Below are 16,169 nucleotides of genomic sequence, written 5' to 3'. Positions count from 1 at the left end.
ATACAGCACAATCATTCAAAAATGGTCATAGCTGCAGTTAAAGGGATTTTCTTTTTAAAAAGGCAGTGTGTCAACTAGTATCAGTAAGGAATCATCAAGTGGGTCTCCCTTTGCATTTTGGTTTTTCATGGAAACACATGGCATATATCTGCTCTGTGAGCTGCTCTGAATTCTTTATCACAGTTACGGTAATGATTTCAAATCAAACACAACACATTGCAAGTGACCATGCTTTTTTTAGGTGATAAATAGATGAGTCAGTGGAACAGATCAGCAGGTAAAGTCTCGACCTCTAGCTCTCTGTGGTTGTGATAGTCGCATTGCTGTTCTGTCCAGAAACACTTCAATGACCAACTACACCATGGAGCAAATGTTCTACTATCCAGTCTTTTTGAGGTTACTGTGTTCAGCAGAGCATAGCCACCAGAGTCTCTGACACTACTAGCCCTGTGCCCAGCCTGCAGGAAAAAGTTGAAAAGCCAACTGGGTAAAAACTGCAAACACTATATCCAAAGTTTTCCTTTTGGTGGCTTGTGGGAGATCATCTGCAGTAGTGCTACTTCTTTGCCAGTTGGAAAGGATGTTGACCCTTTAAACATGAGCACAGTTTTAATAAAAATAACAGAGCAGCAGAAATATTAACATTTCGACTGAACTTATGTACTGGACATCTCTTCCCTACTTCCTGCTGCCTAAGTTCTGATTTACTCCAGCCATAAAAGTGGCTAAATAGTCAATATATGCATATATACATTTCTCCTATAGTTTTAGTACTTACAGTATAATTTTTGTCTCATTTCCTGTAAAATATCTCAAAATTAAGCTAGATTTAGCTGCTAGATTATATTTATTTCATACTTAAGTAATTTTAAGTACTGCACAATTTCCTAAGCACTTTTCCTAAGCACTTTAATTATTTGTTTCCCATAAAAGCCTGACTTGCTCCCTACTTATTGTAGAGGTCTAACTCTATGTGTATATAAATATAATTACATTGTAATTTCAAATAAAATACACGGAAATTCCTTTTAATTACAGAGGAATCATGCTGTTAGTCGCCGGGCATATTACAGTGTTACCTAGTGTCCTGAACTTGTTTGCAAGACACTGTTGAAAACAAACATAGATTGTATTTCCTTTCTTTGTAGTTGGAACTGAAAACAGGGTTGGATCTTTGGTTTCATTCTATAATACTGGACTTACTTCTCTACGAAGGTTTGAACTTTGAGAGTGTTTAAAGAAGAGTGAAAGCGTGAAAATGTTCATTCCTGTCTGAGAAAAGTGTATAAAGTGTGTAGTGAGGGGTTTTACAGCCTTAAAACATCTATAATAATTGTAAAAAATTAAAGTTGGCTACTTCGCGGATTTCACCTATGGCGGGTTATTTTAAGAATGTAACTCCCGCGATAAACAAGGAACCACTGTATACCAAAAGATTCTGGACAATTTAATTCTCCTAACTTTGTGGGAATTGTTGGGAGATGGCTCCTTCTTGTTTCAACATGACTGCACACCAGTTTACAACGTAAGTCCTGACCTCAAGCCAATGGAACAACACTGGGATGAATTACAGCAGAGACAGTGAACTCAAATGCAAGACTGCAATGTCAGTGTCTGATCTCACACATGCACTTCTGTGTAGAATGATCACAAACTCATATAAACACACATCTTATCCTTGTGGAAAGCCTTCCCAGAAGAGTTGAAGCTGTTTAGCTGCAGAAGCTAGCAAGCATCATATTAAACCCTATGGATTAAAAATGTTGTGGCATGGGAACAACGAACTCGACCACATCTTAACACTTTTCACACACTCTTTTATTCTGGTTGCTTGTTCTCTGTACACTCGGCTGCAATTTTGCAGCTGCACGACAACAACGTCAGGACCCAGTTCTTTTGTCTTTTATGCAGAGGAGGCATGATGACCTGATTGAGCTCGAGTGTATCAGTCTCCCCCGCAGCCACACCACAAATCCCACCCGCCACAAACGGGATGTCACTCAAGGTCATATATATGTGTGTGTAGGCAGTGGAGCAAATACTTTTGGCAATTTAGTGTATATCTGCACTGAGCCCAACGTGCATTAAATATGACTCATGTCAATGCAAACACTTGATGACATAAACATTTGTAGTTCTATACAAAATATACCTTGATGCAAATACTTGTTCACAGTACTGTGTATGTAAGAGTGTAGAAAAGCTAATTTTTTGGATTGAATAATTGAATACTTTTAGAGTATACCGTTTGTTTTTTTGCTCACGCAGTTTTCCCTATTTTACTGGCAAAGGGCTACCTTTAACCTCTGTCAAACATTACAGGAAAAACAAGTGCAGCGGCTGGTTCTTTACCGTCTGTGATGATAACTATACTAATCTACATTTATAATATGTAGGACAGCATAGAATTTGAGTAAAAAATGCCACGTATTTTATTAACATACAGTTTTAAACCTCTTCAAACCTGGATTGCACTGAAGTTAATGACATAACAACAACCTCACAACATAAAACAATGCAATCCTCTAGAGCGCAGATTAAACAGGGTCTACCATTTGGATTGTGATACTCTGTAACTAATGGGTACACTTAAATTATTTTTAGTCCAAATCATTATAAATGTAAACTTAATTATGACTGTCACTGAACAAAATAAATATTTTAAATATCTGAGCACAAGTATGCATGATAAATATCAGAGCAAAAACAAGGCTAACTGGTGACTAAGTTAATTTAGGTGCAGCAAAATGACACAATGAATATTTGCTGGGAAGGATCCAACAATAATCTCTAATGGCAACCTCAAATCCAGGCAGAGCACATCACACACAAAGCTTTGTCAAAGAGCAGCATATAATGGATTCATTTCATCCGCTCACTGTTGTTAATGAGGTTAATGAGAACAGCTGTTACAAAAAGTGTTTGTGGATAATAAAAAAAAAGGATGTACATTGTCCAATAAGGTTACAGCTTTCTTCATAACAGGATGAGACTATGAGGAGATTGCAGCAGCAGCAGCCTTAAATGAGAGTGGCAATGTTTGGGGTGAATACTAGAAAAAAAACGGCACTAGGATACCGAACCCAAGGGTCATAAAACAGGAGAATTTGACAAAACTATTTAGAATGAACTAAACGTAGAGGAATAACACAAAGCAGCAACACAGAGCTGTTACTTTCCTGTTGTGCAATTGGACATTTAGTTTACAGGATCAATCTTCTTGGAATTAAAATTGTTACAAAATCTTGGTTGATGCCCTCTTTCTTGACATAAGTGTTAAAAGCACTTTGCAATACTGGATAACTTAAAAACAGTTTAACAGCACTCTACGTTTAGATCTCCTAACTGATGAACTCATCACTTTGCAAAGTTTGGTCTGGATATAATGCAATGGGCGACCTCTTCAGCTGAATAGGAACGGCAACACAGACCGGCCAAAAAACTGTGACTTAAAGGTTTATCATTCCCCACAAAACGACTGTTAAAATGACCAATTTTACAGCTTAGAGCCAGCCAGTTACAAAAACTTCAATTTACATAAATAAGGCTTATCCAAATGGTTGTTGCTGCTTTGATTTGTGTGCTGATACAGACAACTGTGGCTGATCACGTCTACAGACAAATATGAAAATAAATACATAAATAAATATCACAAAGAGGTCAAATACTTTTTCATACTGTAGCAGTATGTATGCAAGAGACAGAACAGCTATTTTCTCGATTTAATAACATAATACTTTTAGAGTACACCCTTTTTTAAACTTCTAAAAATGTTAAACTTCTGATAACATGAGTCAACTTCTGCAGGTTAATTGTCCCATACACAGCTTCTCTCTCATTTAGCTCACTTCTAAACTATATGAAACTACATGTATAATATGCAGGACAGCAGAGAATTTGATTTGAAACATACAGTTAATAAAATATATGGCAGCTGCATTGCATTCTTGCTAATGATACTAAGATCCTACACAGCAAAAAACAAGTGAAGCAGCTTGTTCTAACAAACAGTATGGCTTGTTACATATTACAAGAGTTGTTGTTTCTGTTTTGGTGAGTGAAATTCTATTTTATTGCTGTTCTTTACTTAGCACTAAAAGCCAGCACACTGCTGACACGAAATGCAGCTTCCCACCAAAACTTGCTAGGATTAGCTGATAATTTTACACTCCAAATACAGTATCCCCAGAGTCAAACCTCACGGGCTGACATCATGGTAGTTACACTCTCCTTTGTGTTTACTACATAATATGGAATTATATAGTAAACAAAATAGTATTAAATAAAACTTTTTTTATATTGTAGATTCTTCCTAATAGCCACGCTTTGCTTTGACTACTGCTTTGCTCACTCTTGGCGTTCTCTCCATGAGCTTCATGAGGTCGTCACCTGAAATGGTTTCCCAACAGTCTTGAAGGAGTTCCCAGAGATGCTGAGCACTAGTTGGTCCTTTTGCCTTCACTCTGCGCTCCATCTCATTCCAAACCATCTCCACTGAGTTTAGGTCAGGTGACTGTGGAGGCCAGGCCATCTGGTGCAGCACTCCATCACTGTCCTTATTGGTCAAATAGCTCTGACACAGCCTAGAGGTGTGTTTGGGGTCATTGTCCCTATTAGAGAATACATGATGGGATGGCATGTCACTGCAGGATGCTGTGGTAGCCATGCGGGTTCATTGTGCCTGAATTTGGACTCATCAGACAAAAGCACAGATTTCCACTGGTCTAATGTCCATTCCTTGTGTTTCTTTCCCGAGCAGTAGAGGGGACTCTTGGTCTGCCTTTCCTGGGGCGGTCCTCATGTGAGCCAGTTTCGTCATAGTACTTGATGGTTTTTGTGACTGCAGAGTCTTAGCAATGTTCCGGACTGACTGACCTTCAGTTCTTAAAGTAATGATGGACTGTTGTTTCTCTTTACTTAACTGATTGGTTCTGTCAAATAGAGCTGTCAGCCATGCACCAACCTGACTTCTGCACAACACAACCGATGGTCCCAACCTCATAAGGAAGGCAAGAAATTCCACAAATGAACCCTGACAAGGCACACCTGTGAAGTGAAACCATTTTGGGTGACTACATCATGAAGTTCATTGAGCCAAGGGCCAAGGGTATGCAGGGCTTTCAGCGAGGCAAGGGGTGGGATCTAAAATATAAAACATATTTAGAGTTATTTATCATTTTTTCAGCTTGTATCTACTCACACTGTATCCCCTACAGTGTGAGTTGTGGTGGTCAGCATGCCTAGGAAAGCTGGAAGTGAATATGTGACACTGCAGTATAGTAGTTACTGGACAAACATGAGATTGATCTCTTATGTCTTCATGTTCTTCGGTTTAATATGAGCACAACAGTCTAAAATTCAAAGTGCACATTTAAAATAGCTTCCTGTCCCTGTGTGAACATATAGTAAAATTTAAACTAGTCTATATGCAGCGCTTGCTCTCATTATTATAGTTTTCAACACTTTGTCAGAGGAGAGTTCAACCAAGACTTTCCAAGGCTAAATTAGAAATGTTGCCAGCCCCACATCCCAGTGCAGCATGGTCTATCACAATAGAGCAAAACATAATGCAATAAGTTAAAGAGCATTATTCTCTTCACAAAATGCAAATTCAGTCACATTATCATTTTTCTTAGCCAATCATATAAAACAATGCATAGATATATAAAAAACATTACATACACACCGTCATATTTATTAAAATAAACAATATGTACAAAATTGCCATATATATTTATTTTTTCCATGTATAATAGAATAGTAATAGTAAAAAAAATAAATATCCTATGTACATCACACAAGCCATTCCAAAGTTATCGTCACTGCAAGGAAAAACAAAAGGCAAAATGTTAGTTGTTAGGTCACACAATGTTCCCCATGAAGTTAGCATGTCAGGCAAAAACACAATGCTGTGACAAACGTACTTTATTCCAACATCCAGGTACAGGTAAACCATCATCTCCCTGGAACATGTAGAGTAAAAAAGAGACAATATTAGAAGCAACAATGGACAGTATATTGAATCATTTTACAATTATATGAAAATAAAAACACATTTTGACCACCCAGCATTCTACAAGTGCAACTCATGCAGATTTTGTAGATTCCTTCAGGCCTGAAAACGACTCTATAATTACATCTAAATAGTTTAAACCTGAACAATAGCTATTCTGTGAAGAATTATAAATGTCAGCACTGAGTTTGTATCAATGCTAATGAAACAAATACAGCTGGAAGAGCGGAAGCAACCTGAGATATGTTGACATGGTACAAACAGTATTTATTTCTGCAGTTTTCATTGATGAAATTACATTTGTGTGTCCTTTCAGGATGAAATCTGGGACTACAGCTGTTGCAAGTTGTACAGAAAAACACTATCACCATAGCAACAACCATGCATATTATGGCATTTACAGACTTTTGCTACAATAAGCAGGTAAAGTCAACAGCTATTTCCCAATTCATAGGCCGCATCCTTCAGAGGACCTGGCCTTTGCGGTCTTCATGGGCCGAATTTGGACAGCTCTTGTCGTGTCGCTGTGACGTAATAGGCCTACAAATGCGGCCTCAGAAGGATGCGGCCTATGAATTGGGACATACCTAATATTTCACCGATTCCCAATTTTTTTTCCAAAAGTATGTGACAGATAAAACTTTGATGTCTCCTTCACAAAAAGGAAAACCAAGAATTTTAGGTGCCTCTATACTTAGAGATATATTTGCTTTAACACACGGGCTGCTGTGATTCAGACTGAGCCTTTTCAGTTGTCAGACTGTGAAAGGAATAATACAGGGTGGGCCATTTATATGGATACACCGTAATAACATGGGAATGGTTGGTGATATTAAAGTCCTGTTTGTGGCACATTAGTATATGTGAGGGGGCAAACTCCTCAAGATGGGTGGTGACCATGGTGGCCATTTAGAAGTCGGCCATCTTGGATACAACTTTTGTTTTTCCAATAGGAAGAGGGTCATGTGACACATCAAACTTATTGGTAATGTCACAATAAAAACAGTGGTGTACTTGGTTTCAACGTAACTTTATTCTTTCGTGAGTTATTTACAAGTTTCTCTTTGTTCACAGCCATTGACATGTCGAAGAGGTTAACACGTGAGGAGCGGATCGAAATTGTGTTGATATCTGGTGAACGCAGTAACGAGGTCATTGCAGCAGATTTCAATACAAGACACCCATCTCCCATGCTACAGCTAGCAAACTGCTTGCTAAGTTTCGTGAAACTGGTTCAGTGTTGTCAAAGTAGCTTGCAAAGAAAAGCGTCTGGACTTCTTTAAGTTGCTTGAAGACGTTTCACCTCTCATCCGAGAAGCTTCTTCAGTTCTAAGGTCAAATGGTGGAGAGTCCCAGATATAAACCTAGTGGGAGTGACCCCCCACAGAGGGACAAAAGGACCCCCTGATGATCCTCTAATCGCCTGAGCCAAGGTGTGAAATTGGGTGTGGGACCCAATCAGCCAGAGTTTCGGGTGTGTTCATTGTGAAACCTGGCCCCACCTTATCATGCGAATTCCTGAGGTCAGATGGCCCAGGATGTGAGTGGGCGTTAAGGCGTCAGGGAAGGGATCTCAAAACTGGATTATAGATGGCAGAGGATCCAGATGAAACCATGGTGTCCTTTGATGTAGTCTCTCTCTTCACTTGCATACCCACCACGGAGGCCGTGGAGACTGTCAGAAAACGACTACAAGAAGACAGCTCCTTGGAGGACAGGACCAACTTCACACCCGATCAAATCTGCACACTGTTAGACCTCTGCCTCACCACTACATATTTCAAGTACAACGAAGGCTTTTACAGACAAAAACATGGCTGTGCCATGGGCTCCCCCGTGTCACCTATTGTAGCCAACCTTTACATGGAGGAAGTGGAAAGGAAGGCTCTTGGCTCTTTCAAAGGAAGAGTACCCAGCCACTGGTACAGATATGTGGACGACACCTGGGTCAAAATCAAGACACAAGAAGTGGAATCCTTCACTGCGCACATTAACGCTGTGGATAAGAACATCAAGTTCACCAGGGAAGACACAAAGGACGACTGTTTGCCTTTCCTGGACTGCGCTGTGCACATTGAAGAGAACGGCAAACTCAACATCGAAGTTTACCGGAAGCCCACACACATGGACCAGTACCTCCTTTTTGAATCCCATCACCCTCTGGAACACAAACTTGGAGTAATTAGGACCCTACACCACCGGGCAGAACATGTTCCCTCTAAGCCTGAAGGAAAAAAGAAGGAACACACACATGTAAAGGAAGCACTCAAAACGTGCGGCTATCCTAAATGGGCGTTCTCAAAGTCAGCAAAGAGGCACAGAAAAGAAGACCAGACACCAGCGAAGGAGGATAAGAAGGACAGATGCAACAACATTGTCATCCCCTATGTAGCCGGTGTATCAGAAAAAGGAGGAGAGTTTTCTCCAAGCATGACATCCCAGTGTATTTCAGACCCAGCAACACACTCAGACAGAAACTGGTTCACCCGAAAGACAAAACGCCAAAACACAAACTTAACAATGTGGTGTATGCTGTACAGTGCAGCGAGGAATGCTCAGACCTCTACATTGGAGAGACCAAACAGCCACTTCACAAGCGCATGGCACAACACAGAAGAGCCACCTCCACAGGACAAGACTCAGCAGTCCATCTGCATCTTAAGGATAAAGGACACTCTTTCGAGGATGCCAATGTTCACATTTTGGACAGAGAGGACAGATGGTTTGAAAGAGGAGTGAAAGAAGCCATCTATGTCCACTGTGAGCGACCATCTTTGAACAGAGGCGGGGGTTTACGACACCAACTCTCTGCCATCTATAATCCAGTTTTGAGATCCCTTCCCTGACGCCTTAACGCCCACTCACATCCTGGGCCATCTGACCTCAGGAATTCGCATGATAAGGTGGGGCCAGGTTTCACAATGAACACACCCGAAACTCTGGCTGATTGGGTCCCACACCCAATTTCACACCTTGGCTCAGGCGATTAGAGGATCATCAGGGGGTCCTTTTGTCCCTCTGTGGGGGGTCACTCCCACTAGGTTTATATCTGGGACTCTCCACCATTTGACCTTAGAACTGAAGAAGCTTCTCGGATGAGAGGTGAAACGTCTTCAAGCAACTTAAAGAAGTCCAGACGCTTTTCTTTGCAAGCTACTTTGACTACGATGACCTGGATGACTGAGAACCTTCACAGACATATGGTTCAGTGTTGGATTTGCCAAAATGTGGATGCAAGAAAACTAATGAAGAAACATCAGTGGCTGTCCTAGCTTCATTCAGCAAGAGCCCACAGCGCAGCACTCTCCGCATGTCACGGGAGAGTGGCATTAGGCGAACGTCCCTTCGGCAGATATTAGCTACTCACAAATGGCACCCTTACAAACTCCAGCTGCTGCAGCATCTCAACGAGGATGACCCAGATCGGCGCACAGAATTTGCAGAATGGGCAAAACAAAAATTGGAACAGGACCCTCAGTGCACGCAGAAGATTTTGTTCAGTGATGAGGCAAACTTTTATGTGAATGGTGAAGTTAACAAACAAAACCACCACTATTGGTCTGACACTAACCCACATTGGATGGATCCCTCCAAGACTGTTGGACCAACAAAAGTGATGGTTTGGTGTGGTATATGGGGCACAACGATAGTGGGTCCATTCTTCATCAATGGAAGCCTCAAGGCCACTGGATATTTGAAATTGCTACATGATGATGTGTTTCCCTCTTTATGCACTGAAGCTGGCACGTTCCCTGAGTTTTTCCAGCAACATGGTGCACCACCACATTATGGGTGCCAGGTCCGAGCATTCCTAGATGAACAGTTTCCTGGAAAGTGGATTGGTGATTGTGGGCCAGTTAAATGGCCCCCAAGGACTCCCGATCTGACCCCCTTAGACTTTTATCTTTGGGGTCATCTGAAGGCAATTGTCTATGGTGTGAAGATACGAGATGTGCAGCACCTGAAACTACGGATACTGGATGCCTGTGCTGGCATTTCTCCTGCGGTGTTGCTATCAGTGTGTGAAGAGTGGGAGAAGAGGGTTGCATTGACAATCCAACACAATGGGCAGCACATTGAACACATTTTATAAGTGGTCAGAAACTTATAAATAACTCATGAAAGAATAAAGTTACGTTGAAACCAAGCACACCATTGTTTTTCTTGTGACATTACCAATAAGTTTGATGTGTCACATGGCCCTCTTCCTATTGAAAAAACAAAAGTTGTATTCAAGATGGCCGACTTCTAAATGGCCACCATGGTCACCACCCATCTTGAGGAGTTTGCCCCCTCACATATACTAATGTGCCACAAACAGGACTTTAACTCATTCACTGCCAGCCATTGGCAGTGAATGAGTTAAACCCATTGACTCATTCACTGCAATTGACGGCTATAGACGTCAATGGCAGTGAATGAGTTAATATCACCAACCATTCCCATGTTATTACGGTGTATCCATATAACTGGCTCACCCTGTAGATTTTATAATAAAGTCTAAGCCTTACCTGTGGAAAGGCAATCAAGAAGACCTAATCAGTTTGCTTTACAGATTAACAGATTCATGACTACATTAAATAAACAGATTAGCAAATCTCTTTTCTTTACTCTTTTTCACCCGTCTCCCCTCATTCACATACATGGACTTCAACTTAGTACTAGAGAATTCATGTATTTTCCCTCCAGTGAATAAATCCTTCCTCTCACTGTAGATCATGTCTACAATCATCACAGTCAGAGACAGACTCCTGCCTGCTCACCTGTCAACCTTTCCATCACCACTGCAAATAACAAGCGGCTCAGAGCCCATCACTGCTGATCTCACCCCTACCTTGAACCTATCCCTTGAATACTATCCTGTATTTAATTCAATTCAGTTCTGAACCTCATCACCAGCAGTCACCCCAAGGGACTTAGGGTTGTAAGATAGAGACCCTACAATAATAGAAAACCCCAAATATCAAACAACCCCCTTTTAGAAAGAACTTGATGACAGTGGGAAGGAAAAACTCCCTTTTAACAGGAAGAAACCTTCAGTAGAACCAGGCTCAGAGAGGGGCGGCCATCTGCCGGGATCAGTTGGGGGTGACAGGAAAGAAATAAGACACGATGGGAAAGACAGCCAGAGATTAATAAGAACTAATAATTAGATGGAGAGCGGTGTGTGAGCACATAGAGAGTGAAAAAGGTGAGATAACAAGAAACACTGAAACACTCCATGCATCATGGGAAGTAGCCTAGACCCATTGCAGTGTAAGAAAGCCCTTACTATATCCTCTGTCTCCCGAATCCAATCTGGGAGCTGGTTCCACAGAAGAGGGGTCTGAAATTTGAAGGCTTTGCCTCCCATTCTACTTTTAAATATTTTAGAAAATGAAAATTAAGCCAGGATTATATTCCATCAACAAGTCTCCTGTGTAGAGGACACACTAAATCCACATGTTTGTGGATCATAAAGAATGGATGCCTTTCTGATGCAACCCTGCCCATGTATCCGGGCTTGGAAATAGCACATGGTGGCTACTGGCCCCTGTGGCTGGTTTTCACTCCCTGTGGTAGTCTATTGCCTTGTAGATAGGGAAGAATAGTGCCCCATGCAAGAAACAGTGTAAGAAACCATGACTAAAGGCATTACTATATTTGAAAATAACACTGTGAAGGTTTTAGATCCGAGGTTGGTGTATTAGTCACAATTGTACGTGATGTTATGTTTCAAAGGTTTTTAGTCGTTATAATCACTCTTGATTATGTTATGTTGTCTCACCATATTGTAGAGGAAGCAGTGAGTTGATTACAATAAATTTAAACTATCATGCAAAAGTGCATATTGTTGTTTACAGCGATGCACTGTAGGATCCATAAAGAGGAGTGTGGTTGAGGGTAGCTAAAGGCATGCTAGTAAAGGGAAAGAAAGAGCACCATACCACAGGGCAAGGGGCATCCAGCCCGTCCAGGCCTGGCAAGCCCGGTTCACCTTTTTCCCCTTTAATGCCTCGGAAACCCTGTTTGTGAAATCAGCCATTTAAAAAAAGAGTTTTGCAGCTCGTGCAGCAGAAGAGTGTTTTCCCTCCACTGCTTAATGGCAGGAAGATCTCGATGTTTCTCCACGATGTCACTGACTTCAGTTTCCTAAACATGCAGGAAACCTGAGACTGACAGGAACCGGGCTCACTGATATGGACTTGCAAGGAAATGGTTTCTCTGATTCTAATGCAGAGGTTAATGTTCTCTAACATTTCACTAAGAGTATCTGACTGGTACAAGTAGAGCAGACCATCAGCATCTTCCCCAGTCTTTGATTGCTTTGCATGTTCAAAACAACCAGTGCACCATGGCTGGAAGAACAGAGCCAACAGTGCTGATGGACATAATGGATAAAATAACACCAGAGAGAAATCTGACAGTAGGTATGCTATTGATTTTGATTTAGTATTAGAAGCTCTTGCCTATAGCTAGTCTATGCTGAACTGTCTAACTTTCTTTACTACAAAGCTGCAGAGGTGAAGGTGCAGGAAGAAAGTTCAGCGTGGAGTGGGAATACTTTGGTGTCTCTGTGGCTGCCTGTTTCCTGTCTGTCTGGGACCTGGAAGAAAAGTTCCTCAATCATAGCTGTGATCCAGTCTCAAGCATCTTTGCTCTCATGAATGTCTTTCTTTTTCAGTAGTATTTTATAATAATGTCACACTATTAAGCATTACTAAGGTATTAGTAATGCCTAATTTATCATTTATGTAGTATTACTGCTCCTTAGTATGCCACTTGAAAGATACAGATATATTATTATGACTATGATTATGAAAATGATTATTACCAGCAGTGATAGTTGCGCATGGTGTGATAGTGTGATATTATTATAATGTCCTACACTTCCTCCTTTGGTTTTTTGAATGGATGAGGGATTTGAGGATGTATATTGATTCTAGTCGTGTTGTCAAAATAACCTACAGCTGGACCACTGGACCAAAACCACTCTGAGGTTGATTAGAAACATTAAATGAGGCAAAAGGAAGCTGTCCAACTGAAATGTCCTGAGAGTAACTTGCTGCTTCTTCCCTTTGCCTCATGGCTAAACACAGAACTACTGACATACCAATGGACAGGGGGCATCTAATCCAGGTGCTCCTTGGTCTCCCTTATCCCCTTTGGCCCCCCTGTTGCCTTTCTTGCCCCTCTCTCCCTGCAAACAGTGTATTAAAAAGAACAAATTTAATCCTCCTTACTACACCACAGTAGAAGCAAATGCTTTTGTTTGTAAGATTTCAATAGCTGTTTTTTGACATATGCAACAGATGATATGAGAAATTTTAGCGTCATTTTGATTCACTAGTTTTCTTTGTATGATTTAGCGATCTAAATTCACTAGAGAGTGGGAGGGAGTAGAAGGAAACAGGAAAAAGTAAGCCATTGCAGTTGGTGAGCAGGTTTCCTACCAGGGACAACATGCACACTACGAAACAGTGCACGTACAGCTTACACAGCTTGGCTCATTCACACAAGCACTTTTTTCTACTGAAGTGCTTTCTAGCTAACATTCACACACATTCTTACCCTCAAGGATGCATTAGAGAGCTTGGCGTTAGTGTCTTGCCCAGATGTAGATGTAGTAGATGATCTGCTCTAACTCCTGAACTACAGCCTACAGTGACATTTAAACTTGTCACAGTAACATGATGGGTCAAGAAACTGTTGGATTTTGATGCATAGTTTATTTTCTTGCATCGTGGACAATTCCTGATAAATAATTTTGTCTTTTACGGGAAAAATCGACTAAATTTACAAACTGAAGTCTACATTTAGGTGTTAAAAAGCAATCTAACACCAGGAGGGGGAAAAGTATTTGGTTAAACTTAAAACCTGCACCATTTTTAACAAACAAACCTATCACCCTGTTAGACCAAGAATAACAGATTGATGCTTTCTCAATATTAACATATATATCAAAATAAAGAACATCAATCCATTGTCTTCATTATTTAATTGCATTATATGTGCTACTTTGGCATGCAGCTATTTCAAAATGATTACGTGACTTCATCAAGTGGATTCAGTTCAGGTCAATTCAGTTTTATGTAGCTCCAATTTAAATCAAGCTGCTTCAAGGCATTTAAGGCCTTAAAAGTCTTTACTTTGATTCTAAGGTAAAGAAGGACCTTCAGGTCAATGTTTGTGTCACCTGTGTCTGCTCCTACAGGCAGGGATTAAGAGATAAGAGTTTCATGCTGTAACTTTAAGCAGAAAATGACTTTTGCTGCGGTCTTTTTTGTTTCTGTCGTCTCATCTGGATACCATTAAACCCAGTGCTTGGGCTTTTAGCAGTTTATTTCAGATGTAGTATTTTTTTAGCACCTGCAGTAAAGACACTGGTAATATTTGGTGTAAGGTTTAGACTGATCACAGTTAGATTTGTACAAGCTGTTTAAAAAACAAAGATGAACCCAGAAATGCGAAAATCTTGTTGTGCTAGCATCTAATGAGTAGACACATTTTACAGTGATGAGAGAACACTGACGAGTTACAGGTTAAAGGTTCAGGAGCTGGAGGGACTTAAAGGATGCTTGCAAGGAAGAGCAACTGTTAAGTAGGACTAGTTAAGAGGTAAGTGTAAGAGAAGGAACCCAAGACTACATTAGGATGCAGGAGGAGGAGGAACAGAAGGCCAAAATTTGTGAGAGGGAGAGAGGGCAATCCCAGCAATAAAAAGAGCTGCAGGCCACAGAGCAAGGTGAAGGGAAGGAAAAGGGGATAGGAAGACCTGCGGAAACAAAGGAAGATAGGAAAAAGTAAAAACAGCAACACAATCTCACAGCTTCAACACTTTCAACTGGATATTCACATTTAGGTGGATTGTTTGGGTTTCTGTATGTGTACACTGGAAGTGTGGCCAGTTGAACGTGCTGAAAGAGCCCACAAAGATAAAACAAAATGGAAGTGGAAATATTAATTGTCACAGGTTAATGGGAAGGAAACAGGCATTCTCTGAGGGGTGGGTATGTGACCAGCACACAATGATGTTTTAATTCATAAAACAGTTTTTTCTCTTTAGTTCCACTAAAAACAAAGGTGCTTTAGAGGATGTCACTGAGGATATTGTTAGAATAGTTTAACATTAGCACTGGAACTAAAATTGATTATGACTGTTTTAACAGTAAGCCTGACATCGAGATGCCTCCAAGTGACCATTGGGTTCAAAACAAATCCCCTGCAAACCAAACATTTTGCCTAAACTATGACTCACTGATCTTTACTTTTATGCATAATATCAAAGAGAACATTTATTTATTGAAATTCAGATATTATCTGTATATATTAGAAAGAACATTGTCAGAGTTTCTCAGAAAGAAATTTCAACAACAATTTTGTGGATGTAAATTCCAACTGTGGTAATAATATTTACCAACATAAACTACTTAATAAATGAAATTACACATGTGTGTGTGCACAGATGATCAGCCACAATCACGTTAGTTACTTTATTTTTATAATAGGCCAAACACTGCAGACAGTATGTTACCTGATTTCCCTTGAGTCCCTGTGGTCCTACTAATCCCTGTAAAAAGAAATCAGATGTCACATTGGGGACTGTGCCATATGACTGCATTTGGGGAATAAGGACACATGTTTTTATCACTGTTGTTATTTTGCCAAATACAGTACTCTCCATAAAAAAGTGATGCCACTGTGTTAATATGGAATAAACTCATTCCATACGCTTTTAATACACACAAACATTTTTCCATATCTTTACTAAACAGCTTTGAAACAGCTTTACATTTAACCAAACAGTGAGTGAAAATGAAACTGAAGCATCGTCCCACACAAAACTGAAATCCCAGTAGATGTGTTTGTGACAGCAGTGTGTAGCTGCCGCATGAGTTTGAAGCGTAACAAATGCAAACATTGGCATGAATTGTTTCTTGAACTCTTGCAGTGTCATTGATAGCAGGAACAAATGGCCTTCTTTAGGATTGTACTGTATGGATAGTACTTGATCTTATCTTTCACCAGCACAGTTCGCCTCCCTACCCTTTGATGTGTAAATCATATTGCTGTGAAGGATGCAAATGCAAATTAAAATGTTACCAATGTTAACCCCCCCCCCCCCCCCCCCCCCCCGAACACACACTCTCACACACACGCACGTACACGCACACAC

The 16,169-nt window shown here is 40.5% G+C and overlaps 1 protein-coding gene across 1 annotated transcript in view; it reads right to left on the bottom strand.

The window, feature by feature from the left end:
• Positions 1–5,674: 5,674 nt before the first annotated feature.
• LOC309721056 (uncharacterized protein) overlaps positions 5,675–16,169 on the bottom strand; it is a 63,185-nt gene continuing 52,690 nt past the window's right edge. Inside the window, exons 34-37 of the mRNA XM_082558399.1 lie at positions 15,528–15,563; positions 13,107–13,193; positions 5,925–5,963; positions 5,675–5,822 (exon numbers count right to left, since the gene is read on the bottom strand). Coding sequence (XP_082414525.1) covers positions 5,820–5,822; positions 5,925–5,963; positions 13,107–13,193; positions 15,528–15,563 — 165 coding nt within the window. The 3' untranslated portion in view covers positions 5,675–5,819. The remainder of the gene's footprint in view (positions 5,823–5,924; positions 5,964–13,106; positions 13,194–15,527; positions 15,564–16,169) is intronic.

This window comes from Aulonocara stuartgranti (genome assembly GCF_965226115.1).
Source record: "Aulonocara stuartgranti genome assembly, chromosome: 13".
Taxonomy (NCBI): Eukaryota; Metazoa; Chordata; class Actinopteri; order Cichliformes; family Cichlidae; genus Aulonocara; species Aulonocara stuartgranti.
Note: the sequence above shows the minus strand (reverse complement) of the source record. Positions and strands in the feature narration are given on the sequence as shown.